At 41.2% G+C, this 23,431-nt stretch overlaps 1 protein-coding gene across 2 annotated transcripts; it reads right to left on the bottom strand.

Moving 5' to 3' along the window:
• Nucleotides 1-1,280: 1,280 nt before the first annotated feature.
• Nucleotides 1,281-23,392, bottom strand: LOC121500524 (ATP-dependent RNA helicase DDX19A). 2 transcript variants are annotated; one of them, XM_041772268.1, is made up of 12 exons: nucleotides 23,229-23,392; nucleotides 19,539-19,587; nucleotides 16,118-16,168; nucleotides 14,762-14,897; nucleotides 12,125-12,217; nucleotides 10,152-10,254; nucleotides 9,642-9,756; nucleotides 6,575-6,752; nucleotides 5,958-6,195; nucleotides 3,493-3,655; nucleotides 2,853-3,044; nucleotides 1,281-2,436 (listed from the first exon to the last, which is right to left on the bottom strand). In XM_041772268.1, the coding sequence occupies exons 1-12, from the start codon at nucleotides 23,283-23,285 to the stop codon at nucleotides 2,375-2,377; spliced, it is 1,437 nt and encodes a 478-aa protein (XP_041628202.1). In that variant the 5' UTR covers nucleotides 23,286-23,392; the 3' UTR covers nucleotides 1,281-2,374. The 2 variants fall into 2 exon arrangements, with proteins under 2 accessions (XP_041628202.1, XP_041628203.1); XM_041772269.1 differs by lacking the exons at nucleotides 14,762-14,897; nucleotides 16,118-16,168; nucleotides 19,539-19,587; nucleotides 23,229-23,392 and adding an exon at nucleotides 14,401-14,438.
• Nucleotides 23,393-23,431: the final 39 nt, after the last annotated feature.

Below are 23,431 nucleotides of genomic sequence, written 5' to 3'. Positions count from 1 at the left end.
ACAGCTCTGCCACCCACTTGTTCTTGAGACAGCCATAATAATCACTTGCAGCAAATAAGTCCGGAAAAACATTTAAAGACCTACAAGAACTTAGAAAATCTACTCTTCAAGAATTGCCACTATAGGAAGCATGAGTAAATAATTTATAATACTGGATGAGTACAGGATAAACTGGGGTTTATGATACTGGGATGAGAAACTTTCCTAGCCATGACATAAATCCAGATCTCTTTAAAATGAAAACTGAGTAACATTAAACTTTTTTTTTTAACATTAAACTTTTGAATAATATTATGAAAAATGAGTTTGTAGAGACAAACTAGGAGAACATCTACCATTCAAGATAAAGTCTAATTTCTTTAAAATTGCAGAGGATTAAAATCATTAAGGACTGACAACCCAATAGTAAAATGAGGAGGCAAGAATGGGCAGCACCCAAAAGACAAAAATGCAAATATCCAATAAACTGAAAATTTGCCAAACCTCACTAAATATAATGCAACAATTTCATTTTTCAACTTGCAAATTTGTAAAAATTGGTAATAGAGAAGATTGGCAAGCAAGTAAGAAAATTTTGGGGGGCGGGGTGCCTGGGTGGCTCAGTTGGTTAAATATCTGCCTTTGGCTCAGGTCATGATCTTGGGGTTCTGGGATGGAGCCCCAAGTCAGGCTCCCTGCTCAGCAAGGAGTCTGTTTCTTCCTCTTCTGCCCTTCCCCCTACTCATGTTCTTGCTCTCTCAAAATTAGTAAGTAAAAAATCTTTAAAAAAGAGAAAGAAGGTATTTTTGTATCACTACAATAATGTAAATTGATAAAAAAAAACTTGGCAAGGTAAGTTGGGAATGGATTAAAAACGTAAATGTTAAAAACAACAAAAAAACCCATAAATGTTTCCACTCTCCACCCCAGCACCTGTACTTTCAGGAATAGGCCTACAGCTACTTTCCTAGGGCAGAGGTGAGTGAGGCTGCATGCTGCGGCACTGTGGCCATCTCCCATGCTTGTACTAGAGAGGCCACGAACTAAATACTGGGGCAGCTAATGCTAGAATGATGCCATTGTCATGAGTGATGTGTGCTGGACACATTACACGTCCAAGATATGCCACGTGAAAAGGCAGGTCGCACAAGAGTATGAACAGAATGTTCACATTTTTGTAAAAAAGTGGATATGTAAACAAATCTATTGTATGTTCACCAAAATGCTAGCAATGGTGATCTCAGAGAGGTGGGGATTGAGAGCACTTGCACCTTATGTATGTGTATACAAACACACACACACACTTTTTTAATGAGCATATATTAGTCTAATAAGCAGAAAAATACAAATAAAAATGAATCATGATTAGTAAAGCCTTTCATAATCACTTTAAAATTTCTGAACATAATGAATGATGGGTATAGCTCGAATTTATCTGTCCTTATTTGTATAGATGAATGAAATAACCAATAGGTTCCACTATCACAGATAAAGAGCATTATCAGTGTTTTCACTTGGTCATAACTTCCCTTCCAAACTCTGCTGCTTGCCTCTAGGCACAGTGTGACACCCCATGGATAAGATCCAACTCACGTGGCCAGGTGAGTATCAGAAACTCACCTGGTGTCACATGGCTGCCATGACCACCAGTGCCTGAGCAGACACAGCAACTATAGGAAAAGGAAGGCCCAGATTCTCAAAGGACTCATCTACCCTTGCCAGACCAATCCCTCTGAAGATTCACTGATCACCAGGTTTCTCTCCAAACTGAAGGTTTATAGAAGTAGCTAAGATGCTCACCCAGAGAGAAACAGGGAAATCCTCTGGCACAGAGAATGGAGGTAAAGGGGATCAGAACATCTCTGGATTTAGGAGGAGGATGGCCCCAAGGACAGGAGACATTGGTGGCAGCTCTCTGGTTAGGGACAGAGAAGGGGAAGAGCTCATGCGTCTCTGTTGCCCACACTCCAACCGTACAGTGGGGCTCACAAGCCTGCACTGTTGAGCCTCTCCTGTTCTTTCTCTACATCTACCATTTCTTCAGGAACTGGAGAACGGTCCTATCACCCCAGCAACAAAACAAGCAGGGAATCCTGGGCTCAGCAATTACCCATAGCAACAAGATTATTATAAAGATAGGGAAAACTATGGCTTAAAAGGGTGGGGGCGGGGGTGGGACCACTAAATTTTCCGAAATGCAAAATTTTTTTCTACCTTCCCCCATCATTTGCACAATTTTTGTCTAGTCCAAACGTAATTTAAAATGAGGTAGGTAGTTTCTCTCTCCTCTGCCTCCTCTTTGTGGTAACTGTCAAGGCCTGTGCCATGAAAGCACTAGTCTTCCGTGCAGGTGGAGTGAGTGCCAGGCATGGGCACTGGTGACTGGTGGAGCTTCTCAGTTGGCTATCTTCTCAATCTCGTCCAAATCATCCGTGTCCAATCTTTCTATTTTCTTATCTGGGGAGGAAGATGAGAATTCAAAGAGAAATCAACATGGGGCTACCACAGAGACCCACCCCTAGGGATGTGGAGCACGGCACAGGGAGAGGAAACAGGGTTCCGCCCTGCCTAGGGATGGGCCATGCATCTGGCCACAGCGACCTTTCACTTAAGCCCAAAGACTCCCAGTGCCCGAGCAAGGGACAGAGCTCCAGGCCCCTGAGGCTGGCCAAGGGAGAACTGTGATTTGCGTCCCTGACCCTGAAAACTCGCCAGGTGTGCTCTTGGAGGACTTCCCTATTGTAGGGAAGGAGGGGACTGTGTTGGGGACAAAGGCCTTTCTTGGGGCCACAGGAGAATCTACCCTTCGCCCCCTCCCTTGGACTCGCCCCTGTAAGGAGAGGGCACCAGCAGAGACACTCCCAGGCACTCACTAAAATGCTCCTGGATTCTGTTGAGGATGTTCATGCTGTGCTTGCTGTCAACCATGTTCACTGCCAGGCCCCTCTTGCCAAAGCGGCCCGTGCGCCCGATCCTGTGCAGGTAGGTCTCGTTGTCCGGGTTCCCATCCTTGTCCACGGGAAGGTCAAAGTTGATGACGACAGAAACCTGCTCGACATCAATACCTGCATGAAAGAGGTGGAGAGGTCAGGAAGGGAGACAAAAATCACCAGCAGCCAAGCAAGGCCAACATACACCAGCTTCACTTGGAAGAAGAGTCGGGCAGGTTGGCTCTGGGATTTGGGGCCAAGGGGCACCTAGCAGAATCCAGAGGGAAAAACAACTTTGGCAGGGTGCCAACAGAATTAGGACATCAGTAATGCAGCCAGAACCTCACTGGGGGCCCCAAAGAGAAGGTGCCCTTCTGGACCAGTGAGGTGCCTGTCCCTGTCCTTCCACCACATCAGGGCCCCTGGCTTCTGTGACAGTTCTCATCTGCTGGGGGAATCCAGTCTCTCCCAGGAAAGAATGCCAGCACCAAGCCCATGTGGACTCGCCCCGAACCGGCAGAGTGCCCCATACAGGAGGACTTCCCTTGCTACCCAGGGCCTGGCGGACAGATTCTCTGCTCACCGCGGGCACACACGTTGGTGGTCACCAGCACCTTCTCCTTGCCCTCTCGGAAGCGCTCAATCACCGCAGCCCTCTGCTCCACCATCATTTCGCCACTCAGCAGGGCCACCTGGTGGCCTTCTTTTGAGAGCTCTGCTGCCAGCCAGCTAGCTGTTTTGCGGGTCTGCAAAGAAGGAAACATTTGAGAAATGAAGGTATCTGAAAGAATATTTTTGATCTAGAAGACTCTACCTGAAACTTACCAGCTGAGGGTTAAACTTCCTAAAATGATGGGGCGCCTGGGTGGTTCACTCAGTGGAGTGTCTACCTTTCGTTCGTGATCTCAGGGTCCTGGGATCGAGCCCTATGTCGGGCTTCCTGCATACTCCCCCTTCTATCTCCCCCCACTCCACTCAGGCTCCTTCTCTCTCTTTCTCAAACAAACAAAAAAACAAAACTTCCTAAAACTGTTAACATGACATGCTGTGACAGGAAGTAACAATGTTACTTGGATATTTATCTCACAGAAATATTTAACCTGAATATAATCATGAGGGGGGAGAAATGAAAGAAATTCTTAACACTACTTACTAGTTTGGACTCTTCAATATGTTTGAGTCACAGAAGGTGGGGAAATTGTTCCAGGTTAAAGGAGTCTTGAGAGACAGGACAACTAAGTGCAATGATTTCTGACTGGCTCTTACATTTAACACCACCAACCAAAAACAATAAAGAAGGTTTTTGGTACAAGTGAGGAAAATGGGATAAGGATGGACTAGACAGGGGATAATATTATTATGTCATTGTTAAAGGTAGACAATGGTATTGGGCTTAGGTAGCAGCATGTCTCATTCTTGGGAAGTACTTAGGTGTAAACTCTCATGATCTATACAACTAACTTTAAAATACTTCACTAAGGGCCACCTGGGTGGCTCAGTTGGTTAAGCGTCTGCCTTCAGCTCAGGTCATGATCCCAGAGTCCTAGGATGAAGCCCTGTATCGGGTTCTATGCAGGGAGTCTGCTTCCCCCTCTTCCTCTATGCTCACGCACATGTGCACTCTCTCTCAGATAAATAAAATCTTTCCAAAAAATTAAAAATAATAACTTCACCAAAACCAAAAAGCACGGATGTGTCACACATGTGAGCACATGGATAAAAAGCAAAGTGGCTAAATGTTAACAATAGGTGAAAGGCATAAAAGTGCTCAGTTTCTTTTTTTTTTTTTTTTCTTGTCTGGAGATTTGCAATTTTCAATCCGAAGGTAACAGTCTAAAAAAGCTTTTTCAGGGGCAGCCCGGGTGGCTCAGCAGTTTAGCGCCACCTTCGGCCCAGGGCCTGATCCTGGAGACCTGGGATCAAGTCCCACATCGGGCTCCCTGCATGGAGCCTGCTTCTCCCTCGGCCTAGGTCTCTGCCTGTCTTTCTCTGTATGTCCCCCATGAATAAATAAATAAAATCTTAAAAAAAAACAAACTACTTTTTCAATGACAAGTCCTCTAGTAACAGAGTAAGATTTGTCTCATTCTAATATCCCTTAACAGCATTTTTGTTTTCTTTTTCCTTAACAACATTTTTGAAGTGTTCAAGTATCTTGAATATTTATTCTTGATTTTTTTCCCTATTAATAGGATCCAGCCTTCCTTTTTTTTTTTTTGGACACAAGGACAATGTTTTATTTTTAAGTTTCTATGTTACTGTATGCAGAGCAAAAAGTATAGTGACTGATCTATTTGTGCATTCCTGTTTTACACATCCTTGAATTATAAATGAGTGAACAAATGATCAGTTATTAGCCTTCTATTTTTTAAGTATTTGCTGTTTGAGGGCAGCCCAGGTGGTTCAGCAGTTTAGCACCACTTTCAGCGCAGGGCGTGATCCTGGAGATCCGGGATCCAGTCCCACATCAGGCTCCCTGAAGGGAGCCTGCTTCTCCCTCTGCCTGTGTCTCTGCATCTGCCTGTCTCCCCTCTCTCTCTCTCTCTCTCTGTCTCTCATTAATAAATAAAATCTTAAAAAAAATTTGCTGTTTGAGACTAGAAAACAACTTATATTAATTTTGTAACCAGCTACTATATTTAGTCTCTTATTTTTCCTGCAATTATCAGATGATTCTCTTGTGTTGTCTAGTAACATATCACCTACAAATAGAGACTCTATTTTTTTTTTTTTTTAAGTAAGCTCTAGGTCAAACAAGGGGCCTAAACTTATTATCCCCAAGATCAAGAGGTGCATGCTCCATCGCCTGAGCCAGCCAGTCCCTTAGGAACTCTTTTTTTTTTTTTTTAGGAACTCTATTTTTAAGCCATGTATACCTTAGGATACTAAGACAGCACTATCCTACATCTTTATAAACCATTCCTTTCCGGCCACACAGGGTCCCTGGTCCTCCTCAGCACGGAGTTGGAGCTGGCTGCAAGGAGGGGCAAGCACCTCCTCCAGGGTAACTCCTCCCCCAGAAGGCCTGCTGCTGCCACTGCTACTCACATGGCAGAAGATCATGGCCTGAGCAATGGTGATGGCCCCGTAGAGGTTACACAGGGCCTGGAACTTCTCATCTCTGTTATTGCACAGGACGTAATACTGCTTGATGGTGTCCAGTGTCTCCTCCTCACGCTTGAGTTTGATAATGTTTGGATCTGGGACCACTTTCTGGGCAAATTTCCATACAGAGTCTTCGAAGGTGGCAGAGAAAAGCAGCATCTGGCAGTTTTTGGGAAGCATCCTGCAAGGGAAGACCCAGGTATATGGCATGATCCCAAGTCTTTCCCTGGAAGGAACAGAAGACAGCTGCCCCAGGCTTGGGTGATCCACATGCCCAGGAGAGTGGCAGAAGGGGGAGGAGAACAGCAGGGAGGAGGCGAGAGCAGCCATGGGGCAGGGATGGGGCTGGTGTTAAGATTCCCTAAATCTCCTTCCTCAACCCACGGTCAGTGCTGACGAGGATATTGCCCATCAAACAAATGCTTCTGAAGGTTCTAAAAGCAAATAACCCAGCTGGAGAAAGAAGAGGGGTTAGATATAGCAGGAGGAGATACAGTGAACAAGATTTTTACTTGCAGATCAAGAGGCTGAGAAGTTCCTCTTGGCTCAAGAGTTCCTACCTCTGGATGCGGATGCTCTGATCTTGGTGGCCCTGAGTAGCTATCATCACGTCGGCCTCATCCAGAACAAACACCTTGATCTTCTTGGGGTCAATGAACTTGAGCTTGGAGCACCAGTCTAGAACAGTCCCAGGGGTGCCAATGACAATGTGCTCACTGATCTTCTGACCTCTTTCCACTGTGGAGACAAGACATTTTCCGTGGGTATTTCCATGGCAAACCAGTTTTGGAAATCAAAGCCTTGCCCATCCTTCCAGAGTGAGTAAAACAAGTTAATTCCAGATGTCAAAACACAAGAGTGTTATCCATAAGTCTTGGATTCTTCTATTGTTAAGTCGTACAATGGCACCTATGTCCCAGCATAGTGGTAAGGATTCAATCCTATGCAGTGAATTCTCAGTAAGTGCCATGTCTCTCTTCTGTTTCCTCCTGTAATTCAGCATTATCCCACTCATTCTCCTTGGCGTTACTCTTACTCACTTTGCATCATACATTCACTCACGGTTCCCAGATTTTCTCTTCAACTGGTAGTTTTGAGTCCCAGGATCCTGGCCTAGTGAGCTTTAGTTAGACATTCTAATATAGACAGTCTTCCTAAGTACATGTGCTAAAAAACACATTACTCTCAAATTATAGCTGCTGGAGTTGACACTGGTACAACCACCTATTAAAATTACTAATGTGCATAGTCTGTGACCAATACTCCATGATTAGGAATGAACCCTGTATGTATGTTAACATGTGTAAAATAACAAATACGCAAGGCTATGCCGGCATTGAACGGTAACTAATTAAGCAAAGTATGGTACACACTGGATGATGCCAAGAAAAGTAAAAAACTACTTAGGAACTGATAAGGAAAAACCTCCAAAATACATTATCAAATGTGAAAAAAAAGTTGCAAAGCAGTTTGTATACCAAGAGGCAAAAAACGAATACATGTAATACATACACATGTATGAAGTGTACACATTTACATACACACACACACACACACACACACGATGTGCCTGCAGCCACACAATATCTCTGGTGCACCACATGAGAAACTGGTTAGTACTGAGTGCCTACAGAATGGAGAACTAGGTGGTTGGGGATATGGGAGAAAAAAGTTTCTACCACATAATACATTCACAAGTTGAAAGGATAACTATTTTAAAAACAAAATTTAATTTAAGGAGAAGGGCCTTTCATTAGAAATTCATCAGTTATCCATTGGAAAAATTTTGAATTAACTCAAATGTAGTTCTCAATGTCCACTGCCTCTAAGTCAAAATTGAACCTTTAAAAATAATACATTAAATATAGTTAATCTATTAATCCTTCATACACAGTGAATCCCATCTTATTACAAAATCTTAAGAAGTTATATGTTGTTACAAGATTCTGGTATCTACACTTAGATGTATGCACCACTGTGAGACATCAAATAAACACACAAATTACATAATCAACCTAAAAACTTTTGGATAAAGTAGTTTTGCTGCATGCTGAAGCATGATGGTTTTCTCCAGGAAAAGCTCCTCTGTGACTGTGTGATGAGCTGAACTTAGTTATTTCTCTCAGTTGACTGATAAACTATAGAAAATGAAGTTGGGAATCTGATACCCACTTTCTTGAAAATGAACAGGCTGTTTCTTCAATGAAAACAATCTACTGTATTTGCTGCCACAGTAACATTTAAACTTTCAAGAGAAAATTAGAATGAGAGTTTTAGTAGACTTGTGAGTGCCATTAAGTTTGAGTTTCTTGATATATATAAACTCTGATGAGTCTGGTGGTAATATTTGTGCAGACAATTTAAAAAGTTTGTATAATGAGATGTCTCAACATCTGGAAGATCAGTGTAACTCAGTAAGACAGAATTTTCCAAAAGACCAAGGTATTTTAATTTAACAGTATGAAAAGTTCAGTAACAGGATTTCAGATTCCATACTGGAACTAATTCTTAAGTAATTACCACTTGTTATGTTTTGGTGTAGCACCTAAAAAAGGTACCTAAAATTATCAGAAAGGCCAAATTTTCTTCATATTCTTTAGAAGTATAATTTCTCAATTTTAGCTTCCAAAATGGCAAATATCAACAGATAAAACCTGTATAAACAAAAATGCTGTGGGGTCCTCATAATGTTTAAGAGTGTAAGAAACCAAAAAGTTCAAGAATCGTTGCTCCAGGCAATTACAAACTGCTGGGTCAAAGGGAGGTCTCTTTTTAGTTTTTCTAAGCAATGACAAACTGCTTCCAGAAAGTAGTAGTGTATACGCCCCACCAGGAGTACACAGGCATTCCAGTTCTTGTAGGTCTCCATCAACACTTAGTATTGTTGTCAGACTTCTTCATTTTTACCCACCTGAGAGGCATATAGTGGTTTTAATTTACATTTCCCTGATGACAAATGAGGTGTATTGATCACCTTTTCATATTTACTGGCCCTCTGAATCCCTTGTTTTGTGACGTGTCTGTTCAATTGGGCTTCTTTCCTATTGAGACTGCTTGCTTTTTTCTTAATGACTTGAGGTTTTATATACCCTGATAGCTTTCTAATGATCGGTTTTCTATCTGCCCCTCACCTCCATCTTAGTCCTTGTTTTTTACATTACATTCTGTAGAACACATGGGAGAAAAAATTGATAGAAGGATTTCTATTTTCAATAGGACCAAGTTATCTGCATATACTCCTAGTTTACTCTTACTAAAGCTGTGCTTGTTTTTAAACAAAGGAATATGATCCCAACCTACCATCCTCAGACCTACTAATCCCTTGTTAGTAAGTAGTTTCCAGAATTCTGGATGCTGAATTCAAAATCCTATTTTCTCAGTGAAGAACACCAGACTTTAACTAAACTCTGTGACGCATACAAAGATTTTCCTAACAACTCAAAATCCTCTTTTAAGAGCAGAAAGGACTATTAAATAGCAAGTTTAAAACAGATTTGCTGAAAGCAATGCAGTGGGTCCTAAGGTTAAGTGAACCAGAAAGTTTAACATCGTCATCACATCTTCAATATTCAAATACCCAACTACCCTATCCTGCTCACTGCTTAGGTCTCACCCCTTTATACTCACATTTATTGCCTCGAACAGCATAAGCAAGCTTTAGTTCTGGATGAAATTTGCCCATCTGCTCAATCACTTTTCCCGTTTGAAGCGCCAGCTCATATGTTGGGGAGAGGCACAGACACTGACAGGGAGATCATAAAGGTTGAGTTTAGGAGAGCCTTTTAGTAATAGACAACAGGCCCAAAAGGAACAATATGCTGGTCTTATTACCACTCAAAAGTGCAGCGAACCACATCTTCTCCAACCAGGCCCACTCTTCAGCTGTAGACCCAAGCCTTCAGCAGAGAGCCCTGGCTGGGTTAATGCCTTCAGAGCCACTGTTTGAGGCTGCTGCTTCTGAATAAATTCTCCCCAGGTTGTGGCCTAGTGCATGAATTGGCTCTGCCTGAGCCACAGTCTGAGGCACAGGAAACGTTCAGAGACGCCTTTAGGGGCACCCTCATTAACTACCCACCAGATGGCACTGCCTTTCCTAGGGCAGGTAAGCCAGGGCCCTGGGGATCCTCCAGCCCTTACCTGAGGGTATCTCTCTGCTGGTTCCACTCGGCTGAGCATGGCCAGGACAAAGGCAGCTGTTTTACCAGTACCTGACTGAGATTGGGCAATCAGGTTCTGTGGGCTGGATCAAGGAAGGACAGAAATGAAAACTCATTAAACACAGTACAGTGTCAAAATGCTCTTTCTGGATGGTAGGAATACGGAATCTTTTTAATTCACGTTTTCTGCGTTAAGGACAATGATAAATTTTTTTATGTGTTGTTAAAAAACTGCTTAAATATTAAGGGACATAATGATTTAGATGGGTTCATACCAGGAAATCTTCACTCTAGACTCCAGCACAGCTAAAGTGCCCTAGTTTTATACCCTAAGGGCCCCATGGAAATTAACATGGCAGAGAAAAATCTGTGCCAAGGCAAATCCCCAAAGACATTTTCTGCTGAGCTATAATGTATCTCCAGGGCTTGGATCCCTGTGTGTTCCCTTTCCCTTCTTTATGAAAATGCAAGACACCAAGTCGAACATCCTTTAGAGAGAATGTTCACATTTTACTTCATGTAAACCAGTCATGGAAATACATAGAATTTTTGTTATTGAACAAACAAAAAAATAGACTTGAATAGAAAAGGTTATTACATATAACATGATGCCAATTATCTACAGCCTAAAAATATGTAAACAACTCTTTAAATTCTAAGGAACATGATAGATATGTAGTAGAAGTGTAAAGAAATGTGAGAGAATGATGACCCGCTTCAGGATGATGCTTATTTGGGTTGAGGAAGGGAATGTGAACAGAGGGGTATATGGGGGCTTCAACTGCCAATGAGGTTGCTCATGTTTTATTTCTTGGCAGGTAGGGTTAAGGTGTTCTTAGTATTGCTCTTGACATTTTTTTGTAAGTTTAAAAATGTTCAAAGTTTTAAAAACCTGATTTTTAAGAGGTGCCTGAGTGGCTCAGTTGGTTAAATGTCTGGCCTCAGCTTGGGTCATGAGATCAAGCCCCACATCAGGTTCCAAGCTCAGCGAGTATTCTGCTAAAGTTTCTCTCTCCTTCTGCCCCTCCCTGTGCTTGCTGACACGTATGCCCTTGCTAATAAAGAAATGAATCTTTTATTTTTTAAAATATTTTATTTATTTATGTACTCATGAGAGAGAGAGACAGAGAGAGAGGCAGAGGGAGAAGCAGGCGCCATACAGGGAGCCCAATGTGGGACTTGATCCTGGGGCTCCAGGACCACGCTCTGAGCCGAAGGCAGATGCTTAATAACTAAGCCACCCAGGCGTCCCAAGAAATGAATCTTCAAAAAAAAAACCTCTGATTTTTAAATTGCATAGAATACCATTAGCTTTCTCTTTCAGTTTTGTTTTAAAGATTTTTATTTTTATTTTTTTAAGTAATCTCTACACCCAATATGGAACTCGAATCCACAATCCTGAGATCAAGAGTTGCATGTTCTACCAACTGAGCCAGCTAGGTGCTTCCTTCTCTATCAAGAGCCCTACATGGAGCTTAATCTTACAACCCTGAGACCGTGACTGAACTGAAACCAAGAGTCAGAAGCTCACCGACTGAGCCACCCAGGAACCCCTATCAGTTTTTTTTTTTTTTTAAAGATTTTATTTATTCATCATAGACACACACAGAGAGAGAGGCAGAGACACAGGCAGAGGGAGAAGCAGGCTCCATGCCGGAAGCCCGACGTGGGACTCGATCCCGGGTCTCCAGGATCGTGCCCTGGGCCAAAGGCAGGCGCTAAACCACTGAGCCACCCAGGGATTCCCCCCGCACCATCAGTTTTTACTGTTAAGTGGGAAAGGCAGAAAGAAACTGTACCAAATTCCAACTGACTCTCTCTACTTGCTCAAGTTTCCCTGAAGAAACATGCTGTCCCAAACATGCCATATTGTTCTCAAGAATAATTACAGTTTATTAGTGTAGGACATTAAATCAAATCCTGAAGAAGTACATTTGAGGTCTGCATACTCACGGCTCAGCAAGCATCATGGGTAATGCGTTCTCTTGTATCTTGGATGGTCGATTGAAGCCCATGGCATAGACTCCCTGGAGAAGCTGTGGTTTCCTAGGAAGCCAGGGAGAGAAAGGATAGATTCCTAGTTGTTCAAATTGTTTAAAGGCTTAGAATTTTATCTTTCCCTAAATCTAACAAAGAGTAACACTTCCTATCTTTGTCAGACATATTTTTCCAATGCCTTAAAAAATACCTAAAATGAAACCAAGCCACCATCTTTCTCTACTAAATTTTAATCTGCAACTCTTAATTCAGAGAATACAAACTTTTGTTCTTGGAGATATTCATGCTTTCAGCAGATCCACAAATATGACTGGCCTTGGATGACAAATGTTCCCTGGATATTGCAAGAGTGGTATGTATTAATTCATATAAATTTTATAATTTGCATAAAATGAATAATAAAAAACACATCTAAAAATATACTGCTTACTATACCACTAAGATATAGATGTCCTTTTTTTTTTTTTTTTTAAAGATTTTATTTATTTATTCATGAGAGAGACAAAGAGGCAGAGACACAGGCAGGGGGAGAAGCAGTCTCCCTGCAGGGAGCCCAATATGGGACTCAATCCTGGGACTCCTGGATCATGCTCTGGGCCAAAGGCAGGCGCTCAACTGCTGAGCCACCCAGGTGTCCCTAGATGTCCCTTTAAGGAACGAGAGTCAGTTTTAATTTCTTGGAGATGTTAATTGATCCACAGTCATTTTGTAATCTATGGTCCTTCCAAAGCCAGCTATGTAAATACCCAGGACAATCAAGAAGTAAGAAAATTGATTCAGCTAGTTTCTAGTAAGCTGATCTAAAGTAAAAAGGTAGAAGTGTTCAATTACCATACTGAACTTTACAAACTCATATTTAATTATTATGTCTAGTCAAAAATCAAGAATAGGAAAGCACCAGCTCATGTAAGTAGCTGTACAACAAATATCAATTAAAGTTGCTCTTTCATCACATTTATGATAAGCTCTCTGCTACCTCCACACTGACAAGGTATTCAACAAAAAATCCCACCAGATTGTAAAGAAGAGTCAAACCAAGTTAAGACTTCTGTTCTCTGAGCCTTCCTTGGAGTTAACAGGCTCTCTAAAGGGCAAATTCTTCCAGCATATGTTGGTTCTCAGATACAAAGACCTCTGAAAGCATAACTTTTGGTGTCTTCTGAAGAAAAGGCTATGAAGCTCAGCAGATTTTGATTTGGTTGCTAAGGAAACAAAGTCACAACTGAATGAAGATCTGAATGATCCAAGAGCTTCCAGGGGTTCATTATTTTTCTCTTATTTTGCAGATTAATTAAAAAATTTTAAGTACAAAACAAATCAAGGCAACTTAGGTTTCATTCTTTGTTTCCTCTAGCCTAGCCAACAATGACTAAATCAGAGAGAACTAGACTTTTCAGAGAGGACAGTTCCTCACTGGTTGGATTGAAGTCTTTTAAATGAAAGGGGGTTTAAAAAGCATCAATACTTGGAAAAGCAAACTGTCCTTTCAGGAAACAAAAAAGCATATCTCACTGCCCTGATATAGTTTATAAACAGAAGCAGAGATGACAGACTTGCTGAATGAAGCCCCTGATGGAGGAAATACATGAAGAAAAATACAATTTCCTGAAAACATAAAAAAAAAAAAGCTACACTTTAAAAAACTTCTTAGCTATCAGTTCATTTCTGACTTGATTTGGTTTTAGTTAGCTCTCATGTTTTAAATGTCTCAGTCTAAAGCAGTGGTAATAAGCTGACAAAATGTGGCCTCTATTTGCCCACAATGGACATACGATAGATTTTGCTGATAAAGGCAAAGAATCTATTAATTCTACAACATTCTCATTCACCAGCTATTTTCCGTCTATGATTCTGGTCCTGGCAGGCAGCAAGAACAGTAGTTATGTCTTGTGTTACTCATGACACCCAGCATAATAGCCTGTACACAAACCAAGGATTCACAAACACTTCTTTACTAATATGCTGAGGGAAACAAAAAACTTGGTATGACTTTCCATAATTTTGCCTTCAAAATAAAAAGATGTTAGAAGTGATTCTTAGTACAGTGCTGTAAACATGCTCCCTTGTGGCTTAATTCCATGTTCTGAATTTTTTTTTTTTTTAATTCTGGAATATTCAAGGCTGCTTTCCACTATAGGTACTGGGAATCCTGCACAGGCTCTTTTGATTATGTAAAAGCAGATAAAATGTTCTTAAGACCGTAAACCCTGTAGTCTAACAAAAGGGCTTACCTAATAAGAAATGTTCCTGACATCCAGAAATCACCTGTCAGCCAATATTTTATTGAAAGTTCTAAGAGCATAAAAGAAAAAAGACTTTCAGCTATGATGAATAAATCGCTGTCATTTAAAAATCCCTCCCAAGAGGAGGAGAACTGGGTAGCCAAGAGACAAGGGTGGGAGGGAAACCATCACCGTAAACTTTTTCATACTTTCTCACTTTCAAATCACGTGAATTATTAACTAGTCAAAGAAGCAAATACATTAAGATTCTTAAAAATAAAAAGTAAAATTCCCAAAAGATCTCTGAGATGCTAAGTTTTAGAAAGGAGGGACCGACAAGGAACAGCTGTTCCAGGGAACAGACACTCACAGCCGAAGTTCCTCAAAAGACTTCACTGAGTAGAGTGGGGAGTTTGGATCTCGCTGCAGGACTTCCACCTGGTTTGTGTTATCCACAAGGTTGCTTCTGATCAGCTTGTTGAGTAAGGACTGGGCAGCTCTGTCCTCTGTCAGGAAGAAACCAGTAGGTTGTCTTCATACTCATTTGGCAAACCCACCCTCATGAAATCTTTCTCCTTGTCTCTGCACCAGCACCTGGGCAACTGAGCTTGGCTGGATAAAAACAACCACACTGACAGATCTCACTAAATTCTTGACCACGAGGGAATTCCTGGGTGGCTCAGCAGTTTAGTGCCTGCCTTCAGCCCAGGGCGTGATCCTGGAATCCCAGGATCGAATCCCATGTCAGGCTCCTGCTTCTCCCTCTGCCTGTGTCTCCACCTCTGTCTCTCTGTGTGTCTCTTATAAATAAAATCTTAAAAAAAAAAAAAAAAAATTCTTGACCACTAGACTCAAATGGGCTGACCTGCCCTGTAAGTCTTAATGTTTCTATTCTCCACTCACTCTTCTTAGATCTCCACTTTTACCTTCCTCTCTTCTCATCCCTCTACATTCTCATTCATCTGATGAGCCCGTGTCTTCCTTCACAAAGAAGTACAAGTGATCAGAAGTGCCTCCACACACTGCAGTAACACACCCACCCACATCTGGGTGCATATCTCTATGTTCCTTCTGGAACCCTGAGATGAACAGTCTGTGCTCAAGGCTAACCCTTGCACTGATACAACAGGTCCCACCCCTCTTGCCTACAAGGATATTTCTCCCAACATTGACTCCATCTTGCATTATCAGTTTCCTCCTTCACTGGAACATTCTCCCTCGCATGTGCACACATTTTAACATCTCATTATAAACCTGCTTCCTCTTTTATCCTCCCATCCCTATTTCTTTGCTGCCCCATTTCTTTGCTCCCCTTTATGGGACATTCCCTGAAAAGGCTGTCTATACTCACTGTCCCCACTTGCTGTCCCCCCCTTCTGCTGAATGTACACTGAATAGGCTTTTGTATTTAACCTCTGCACTTGACCTCAAAGGCCCTTCTTGAGTACACCAATGGCTTCTATACTGCTAAATCAAGTGAACAGCCCATTTTGATAACTTCTTAATCAACTTATTACCTATATTTGACTACCTACTTTTGAAACACTTCCTTCTCCTGGTTTCTGGATATTCCTCTCTTTTGGTTCTCCTTCTATCTCACTGACTGCTTCTTCTCAATCTCCTTTGTGATTCTTTTTCATCTCCTCAATCTAGTGCCTCTAACTCCAGAAAGGCAAACCTTGGGTCATATGCTGCTTCTTGCCACAGAGTTTTAAAAAGTAATTACCTTTTTCCTCTTCTTCTGCTTTCTCTGCAGTAGCACTGGTTTTAATAACACCTACACAAGAAAACAGGTGTCATAATAAGAAAGGCAAATATCAAACCTACCCAAAAGGTGACAACATAAATACTATATCTTACATACGTGATCAAAATCTAAGTATTTGGCATTTCTTTATATTTAATAGGTTTTTGTTCAGGAAGAAATTTTTATTTAGGAAGAAAATTTCTTTTTTTTAGTAAGAAATTTAAAAAATTTCAACTTTCTAGATATGTTGGCTAACTTCAGAGTGATTAGAATATATTGCTTCTAAAAAAAAAAGAATATATTGCTTCTGACTTGCTTATCCTATTTTAAAATATACTATTATTTTAGGAAACACAGACATGAGAAAGAAAATAAACATATTAAAAATTAAGAGGTAGGGATCCCTGGGTGGCGCAGCGGTTTAGCGCCTGCCTTTGGCCCAGGGCGCGATCCTGGAGACCCGGGATCGAATCCCACGTCGGACTCCCGGTGCATGGAGCCTGCTTCTCCCTCTGCCTGTGTCTCTGCCTCTCTCTATCTCTCTGTGACTATCATAAATAAATATTAAAAAAAAAAATTAAAAAAAAAATTAAGAGGTAAAACAATCACTTTTTGTGGATTAAGGATTGTAAGCCTATGAAACTAATTATCAATTTAAAAATGACTACAAAATAACATATCTTAGTAAAAGATAAAAAAGCTAGGTACAAAGTAAATAAATAGAAATCAGTAGCTTTGATAAATGCAGAAATATAACTGAAAAGATCTTATCATAGTAACTAAAAAGATGAAATCCTGCACCTAAAAATAAACAAAAAATATGCAAGACTTATATGAAGAAATCTATAAAACACTCATAATATAATGCAAAGAGTATAGCTAAAATATCAACAGATAAATTAAAATTGAATTCTAGGGATCCCTGGGTGGCGCAGCGGTTTGGCGCCTGTCTTTGGCCCAGGGCGCGATCCTGGAGACCCGGGATCGAATCCCACATCAGGCTCCCAGTGCATGGAGCCTGCTTCTCCCTCCGCCTGTGTCTCTGCCTCTCTCTCTCTCTCTGTGACTATCATAAATAAAAAAAAAAAATAATAAAAAAAAAAAAATAAAATTGAATTCTAAGATATTCAATTAACTCAAAGCCAAGAAAAGAGGTAGAAAAACTATGAGACAAATCAAATAGTAAAACTGATTAACCAAACCCTCCATATCAATAATTATATAAAATGTACATGGATACAAGAAATAAAAGGCATCCAACTTGAAAAGGAAAAAGTAAAACTGTCAAAATTTGCAGATGACACGATAGTATATTTAAAAAATCTAAAATGGCATCAAAATACCGTTAGAATTAATAAATGAATTTAGTAAAGTTGCAGGACACAAAAATTGATAAACAAAAATCTGGTGTTCCTGTATAATAATAATGACTATCAAAAAGAGAAAAAAAATCCCATTTATAATTGCATTAAAAATAGTTAAATACATAGGATAAATTTAAGGAGGTGAAAGACCTATACACTAAACACTGTAAGACATTAATGAATGAAAGAATTGAAAACACAAATAGGAAGATTTTCCTTCTTCACGGATTGGAAGAATAAATGTCCATATACCAAAAGTAATACACAGAACCAATGCAATCCCAATCGAAATTCCAATGGCATTCTTTTTCTCTCTCTCTCTCTTTCTTTCTTTCTTTCCTTTTCTCTTTTCTTTTCTTTTTTTTATTCATGATAGGCACACAGTGAGAGAGAGAGAGGCAGAGACATAGGCAGAGGGAGAAGCAGGCTCCATGCACCGGGAGCCCGATGTGGGATTTGATCCCGGGTCTCCAGGATCGCGCCCTGGGCCAAAGGCAGGCGCTAAACCGCTGCGCCACCCAGGGATCCTCCAATGGCATTCTTGACAGAAATAGAAGAATTTTATTTTTTTTTTTTATTTTTAAAGATTTTATTTATTCATGAGAAAGAGAGGCAGAGACATAGGCAGAGGGAAAAGCAGGCTCCCTGTGGGGAGCCTGATGGGGGACTCAATCCCAGGACCATGACCCGAGCCAAAGGCAGATACTCAACCACTGAGCCACCCAGGTGCCCCAAAATATAAGAATTTTAAAAGTTGTATGGAACCACAAAAAATCCTAAAGAACTAAAGCAATTTTTCCCCCCAAAGCAATCTTGAGAAAGAAAAACAAAGCTGGAGGCATCATATTCCCTGATTTCAAACTATATTACAAAGCTATATAATTAAAACACACCCCCCCCCAAAAAAAAAACCCACTATGGTACTCAAATAACAGACACATTAATCAGTGGAACAGAACAGAGAGCCAAGAAATAAACCCCCACACATATGGTCAACTGATTTATGAAAAAGGAGTCAAGAATCCACAAGAGGGATGCCTGGGTGACTCATGGGTTGAGTGTTTTGCCTTCAGCTCAGGTTGTGATCCCGGGATCCACACAGGGCTCCCTGTGGCAAGCCTGCTTCTCCCTCTGCCTGTGTCTCTGCCTCTCTATCTCTGTGCCTCTCATGAATGAATGAATGAATGAATGAATGAATAAATAAATAAATCTTTAAAAAAAATCTACATGAGGGAAAGGACAGTCTCTTCAATAAATGGTGGGAAAAATGGACAACTGCATGTAAAAGAATAGAACTGGATCACTATCTTACTCACACACAAAAAATAACTCAAAATGGATTGAAGACCTGAATGTAAGTTCTGAAACCTTCAGAAGGAACCAACCCCACTGACACCTTGATCTCACTTATGGCCTCAAGAACTATGAGATAATACATCGATTGTTTAAACAACTCAGTTTGTGACACTTGGCATGGGCAGCCCTTGCAAACTATTAGAGAGTAAGAATTGGGTAAATGACAGTCTGGAAGAAAAAGGAAGCCTTTCATCTGTTTAGACTTTTAAGTTTTGAGCCCAGATTAACTTTTAAAAAAAATTAAATAAAAAACTTAAAGAAATACTATCAAATGAACACTTGTAGGAGTCTGAGACTAGATAAAATCTGGAGGGGATCCCTGGGTGGCTCAGTGGTTTAGCGCTTGCCTTTGGCCCGGGATATGGTCCTGGAGTCCTGGGATCGAGTCCCACATCAGGCTCCCTGCGTGGAGCCTGCTTCTCCCTCTGCCTGTGTCTCTGCCTCTCTCTGTGTGTCTCTCATGAATAAATGAATAAAATCTTAAAAAAAAAAAAAAAAGATAAAATCTGGAAAACTAATGTGTTCTCTTTGGTAATGCAACTTAATTTACTGGATCTCAAATACAGTGCTGTCATTTGCCAAATATTACGCTAAATGAAAGCGCCTTTTCACACTGCAGCTACTACTGCAAAGCAGAAGAGCATGTGTAGCTTGTATCCAGGTAGTTACAAGTGACTCACCATTGGTATCTGGTTTGACTTTTTCTTCCTTGATTTGCAAATTACTCATCTGAATAGGAATAAAAGCAAACACAGTTAGGCAGATGACCCAATCAAAGGAAGTCTCTTGAGCAAAGAGAAGTTCCCTAGTGAAAGTGTAGCAGGGCTAGTTCAGCACCTATATTCAGGGAGTTGTCCTGCTCAAGCAGAATTCCTACAAGTTTGGGCGAAGACCTCATTTCACATCTTTAAGAACCTTAAAAAGGAGGGGGCAAGGGTGGACTAAACAGAGCAAATGGGAAGAAAGTTTGACAGCAGTCTCAAACCTCTAGTTTTCCAACTTACGCTTTCTAGAACATCCACCTTCATTACATACCTATGACAGCCTTTCAATGACACATGCATTCACAGTTCCCTTCTACATACGGTAAAGAACAATGCTATGTAAGTATCTCAGCTTTCTTTTTAGTCCTGAAACCCATGCTGTATTAATGCAACACTTAGCAAATAAATTTTTTTACCATTATTTTCTTAACATATTTTATTTATTTTTGTATTTAGCAAATAAATTATAGCCTGCTTTCTTGCTTTATCAACCACCTCCACTAGGAGTTAGGTAAAACAAGTAATTATGATGAAAGAATCAACAAATTCATGTTTCTGCTTTAGAATATTTCAGAAACTGGAACCAAAGGATTTTTTTTTTTAATTTATTTTGATCACCAGTCCTGGTCAATGCAAACCTGCTTATTAAGCTGCAAATGAAATGCAAGCCAAGCAGTAATTTATACATTCATAATGAAGTCTCCAATCTCATGAGAACTATTTTTCCATGTTCAAGGTATTCTTAAGAGTAAGGGTATTGATATAGAAAGAGTATTATAAAGGTATGTTGTCAGGTTCAGAGAAGTACCCCAAACCAAGCCCTGCCCCCAACATGATCCCTTAACTGATGTAACCCTTCATTATCCTTATGATGACCACCAGTGATTCCTGAGGGCGTTGACAAATATTTCCTCCTCCATTCCCCCTCCCCTCAACTGACTGTTCTTGGTCTTTGGGAAAAGGAAGTCTACCCTCACACAGTGGGGATATTCATCTGATCTCTTCAGAAACCAGGTCTTCCAGAGAAAAATCAGATCAACCCACTACTGGAGATGGACACCCTTTCCCTGAAGGCCAATAGGAAGGTTGGCCTGTAACAGAGAAGGTATCTTATACCAGAACTTATCCACTGATTAACCCACATTTTTAGGCTAATACACAGGAATCTGCAGAAGCCAACTAATCTTGGGATGGGCTGACAACGCAAACATGACAGTCTGGAATCCCCAATCCACAGTTGGATTCCTACAGTGCCAGAGCCTTATCCTTTGTGATACTCTGATTTCTTTATGGAGGGCAGCCCCGGTGGCGCAGCAGTTTAGCACCGCCTGCAGCCCAGGGTGTGATCCTGGAGACCCGGGATCGAGTCCCACGTCAGGCTTCCTGCATGGGGCCTGCTTCTCCCTCTGCCTGTGTCTCTGCCTCTCTCTCTCTCTCTGAATTAAAAGAAAAGAAAAGAACAATTTCTTTATGGAAAACAGCCAGTTTCATTAGTGGTCCTGATTCCTCTCTTGAACTCTAACGCCACATTTTCAAATGCTGCATAGTTGCTATACAGAAAACCAACACAGCTAACAGTTTCCTATCCTTAGAAGAGTCAGCTTGCAAGGTTGGCCCCTGTCTGGCATATGGGGACATGGACTTCAGAAGGGTTCCCACTTTCCTAGAACTGACGAGCGGTTCGTTATGCCTAAACTGTTTGTAAAAACATGTAATTTATGTTAAACATTTGCTTTCCTTCTGGAAGTCTGGAATTTTGGTACACGCTAGGCAGAAGGTGGCTTTGTGACAGCCCCCCCAATAAGGACCCTGAGAACTGAGTCTATAATGAGCTTCCCTGACAATACTTCACATGTGTTGTTACAATAAGCTGCTGCAGGACTTAAACTCTAATTAAGCTGAATGTGTAAATCCACTAGGAGAGGGCTCTTGGAAGATGGTGCCTGGTTTTCTCTGGACTTTGCTAGATGTGCCTTTTCTTTTTGTTAATTTTTTTGTATCTTTTCATTGTAATAAATCATAGCTGCGAATACAATTATATGCTGAGTCCTGTGAATTCTCCCAGGAAATCACTGAACCTGGACTATTCTTGGAGGCTCCCAACACAGGTAGGTACTTACCAAGATGTCCTCAACTTCAGAATAGCCAAACCTGAACTCACCATCCTCCATAGCATATCTGCCCATCCTCCCATTTCCCTAGTTCTGTTATTAGCATTTTACTAATACCGCCTGGTGGGCTCCTGACTATAAACAGTAACTCCATCCTCCTAGATCCTACTTTTTATACTGCCACAATTCTCTCTTGAATCCGTCCCTTCATTGTCACTTCCACCACACAACAACATATGCCCTTCTCTAGGCTAGAGTAACTTCCATACTGATTGCCTTTCCTTAGGAATCACTCCTAATTTTCTCCGAGTTCAATAAATCTTGCCAGTTCTCAGATCTAATCTTGTCAATATCCTCCTGAAAAATCACCAAATCAAACAAGTCAAGTCTCTCTTCTTTAAGTTCTCAGTTAAGGTTGCAAAGTACACTCTACAGTATTTTCTGTACAGCTTCTACCACTTACTGGTAGACTTAGGCTGCGGCAAAAAAATGAGTTCCAATTCTTGCTCTCTAGACAAGTCCAGCACTTTTGTGCATTTTCTCCTAAAATGTCATTCACTTCTATCTTAAATGATTCATTCTCTAATATCCATTTGAAATGTAAGCTTCTTCACAAGGAATTTCCCCATTTCCTACTTATAAACGTCCTCTCCCCACTCAGAGATCATTTATCACGATATTCTTACTATTTTCACAGCACTTCCCACATGCTCACCTTCCGACCTAGACTGTAAAGATTCTTCCTATACTCTGCTGGATTTAACCCATAATATTTGTTCACAAACTGACAATCCTCCCAATGCAATCAAGGATGACTGCCTAAGAAATGCAACTTATCCATTAAAAAGTTACATAAGACTTCAGACTACCAAACACAAACTATTAAAATCATTAGTGCATCATCACTAAACAAACTTAAACTGAGATAAAAGAACAGAAAGCCAGTTTACACTCTAATTACCTTCCAGCTGAATGGATCTTCATTAATGAAAGAGCCAATATATGAAATTAAATGTCACTTCAAACATCAATGAAACAATTTGTAGGGCCTCCCACCGACTTGTGCAGTAGATTGAAACACTAAACCTGAACCTGTTATTCTGCCAAGAGCTACAAACTGTCAACCATGGTAAGCACAAAGCTTAAAAAAAATGTTTAGCACAGAATCACTCAGAAAACAGATAAACAAGAGAATCAGCGTCTAAATTTCCCTACAATCTCCCCGAGAACGAGGTGCAACAGAAGAAAGAAAACATATAAAGTGGGAACAATTTTGCTACAGGGGAAAAAAGTCTTTAACTGGCCTAGATGAACAAAACAAGCCTGACTTTGGTCTCTTCCGCCCCAGGCGCAAAACCAGGATAGGGATTCCTGGCGGCAAACTCTAGGGAAGTGTGGGCCACAAGCCTGCCCAGCCCAGGGAGCTCCCGGGGATCGCCTCAGGGGCCGCTCGGGCCCCGGCTACATTTACCCCGCGGGAGCTGAAGACACTGACCGACTTGACAGCCGCTTCCTGCTCGTCCACTGCCAGGGCCCACGAGTCGGTGGCCATGATCCGGCGGGAAGGGAGGCGGACTCGCTGAAGAAGCCACCGCAAGCGCGCCAACACCTGCCCTGAATCCGCTGGCTGCGCGAGAACCTCCCCCACGCGGACCGGAAGCGGCCGTGCCGAAAGTGACGTCAGTTCCACCCCCGGCG

Source organism: Vulpes lagopus, chromosome 10 (genome assembly GCF_018345385.1).
Source record: "Vulpes lagopus strain Blue_001 chromosome 10, ASM1834538v1, whole genome shotgun sequence".
NCBI classification, from domain to species: domain Eukaryota; kingdom Metazoa; phylum Chordata; class Mammalia; order Carnivora; family Canidae; genus Vulpes; species Vulpes lagopus.
This window is presented reverse-complemented; position numbering and strand designations above follow the sequence as displayed.

What these genes read in the sequence shown, in the direction of transcription:
- LOC121500524 (XM_041772268.1), bottom strand. Translation starts at nt 23,285, where the DNA reads ATGGCCACCGACTCGTGGGCCCTGGCAGTGGACGAGCAGGAAGCGGCT. An exon ending in AGTCAAACCAGATACCAATG is followed by an intron (nt 16,169 to 19,538) that starts GTGAGTCACTTG and finishes TTTCTTGTGTAG; the next exon opens with GTGTTATTAAAACCAGTGCT. An exon ending in TCTTTTGAGGAACTTCGGCT is followed by an intron (nt 12,218 to 14,761) that starts GTGAGTGTCTGT and finishes CTGGCTTCCTAG; the next exon opens with GAAACCACAGCTTCTCCAGG.